Source organism: Gymnoscopelus braueri (genome assembly GCF_963280865.1).
Source record: "Gymnoscopelus braueri genome assembly, chromosome: 8".
NCBI lineage: Eukaryota > Metazoa > Chordata > Actinopteri > Myctophiformes > Myctophidae > Gymnoscopelus > Gymnoscopelus braueri.
Genome location: NC_137609.1, coordinates 5,499,291 through 5,500,349, shown reverse-complemented (window position 1 = coordinate 5,500,349; position 1,059 = coordinate 5,499,291). Strand labels below are relative to the sequence as shown.

General features: G+C 46.3%; 1 protein-coding gene across 1 annotated transcript; it reads right to left on the bottom strand.

The window, feature by feature from the left end:
• Window positions 1–251: 251 nt before the first annotated feature.
• On the bottom strand, window positions 252–848 carry LOC308090121 (akirin-2-like; the record flags this gene model as incomplete). Its single annotated transcript, XM_080435156.1, has 1 exon — window positions 252–848. One exon carries the CDS (start codon window positions 846–848, stop codon window positions 252–254), a length of 597 nt encoding a protein of 198 aa, XP_080291282.1.
• Between the last annotated feature and the right edge of the window lie 211 nt (window positions 849–1,059).

The window sequence follows — 1,059 nt, the reverse complement described above, 5'->3', positions numbered from 1 at the left end:
CTCCCGGTGGTAACTCCTCACTGGCAGGTGAGCCAATAGGGGCAGCAGTAGGGGTCAAATCGGGTTCAAATCAGGCTGAAACCTTGCCCAAATATGGAGTCATACATCATAGATGACTGGCCACTTGAAGTCCGAGATCCACATGAAGCCACGCCTTCTTTGGGCCTTGGCTTGTTTCTTGAGACTTGACTCGTTAGCTTGCATCAAGAGAAAGGTTGCCCTGCCTGGTAAGGATTTTGTACCACACTCATTTAATTGATATAACTTATATGTCTCTCCCCAAACTGCCGCATCCACTGATCCTGTGTAAACTTCACAAAGGTATCGTATTGTTCAGCCAATTTCGATGACAAAGTCTCTTCATACTCCTCTCGCACTTTCTCTTCCCTTTCCTTCAAGAGGCGTTCACAGATCATTCTAACTTGTCTGAGGGTGAACAAAGGTTGCTCTCTCTTTGTCGGAGAAACGGCTCCTCCACAAGACGTTCCCGGCATGTTGTTGAAACCACTCATAATAGACAACTGAGATGGTGACACGGGGGGAGAATAGCAGCCCTCTGACTGCTGGTGGCCTCCATCTAGATGTTTAACTTTCTGGAAGCGTCTACATTCCTGCTTGATGTTGTTCAGGAGTTTTTCTGCATTAAGTTCCGAAGACTGCGATTTCCCAAATGGAGATGGTTCCGTGCAAAGGTACTTCCTAGGGGCTGATGAAGATGATGATGGGGATATGCACCTTCGTCTTTTGTAATGCGAAGGAGCGTCCTTTCTTCGTCTTTTGGGGGAAATCGGACTCATCATCAGTGGATCGAAATCCATGGTCCTCTTCAGGGTGGCTGCACACGCCATGATGACTAGAAGATGTTCAAGGGTCTTGAAAAGCTTCCCTCCCAATCACTGTTAAAATGACTTAAACCTGTGAACAAGGAACTAACTATTAAGGACTTATTCAGTGATGTCCGGGCTTAATATCCAGGAGAATAGTTATCGTTTGACTATGAATAAGGTCAGGTAGGTCTCTTTCGATCTCTGCTCTAACAGATCTCCTGTAGGCGGTGAA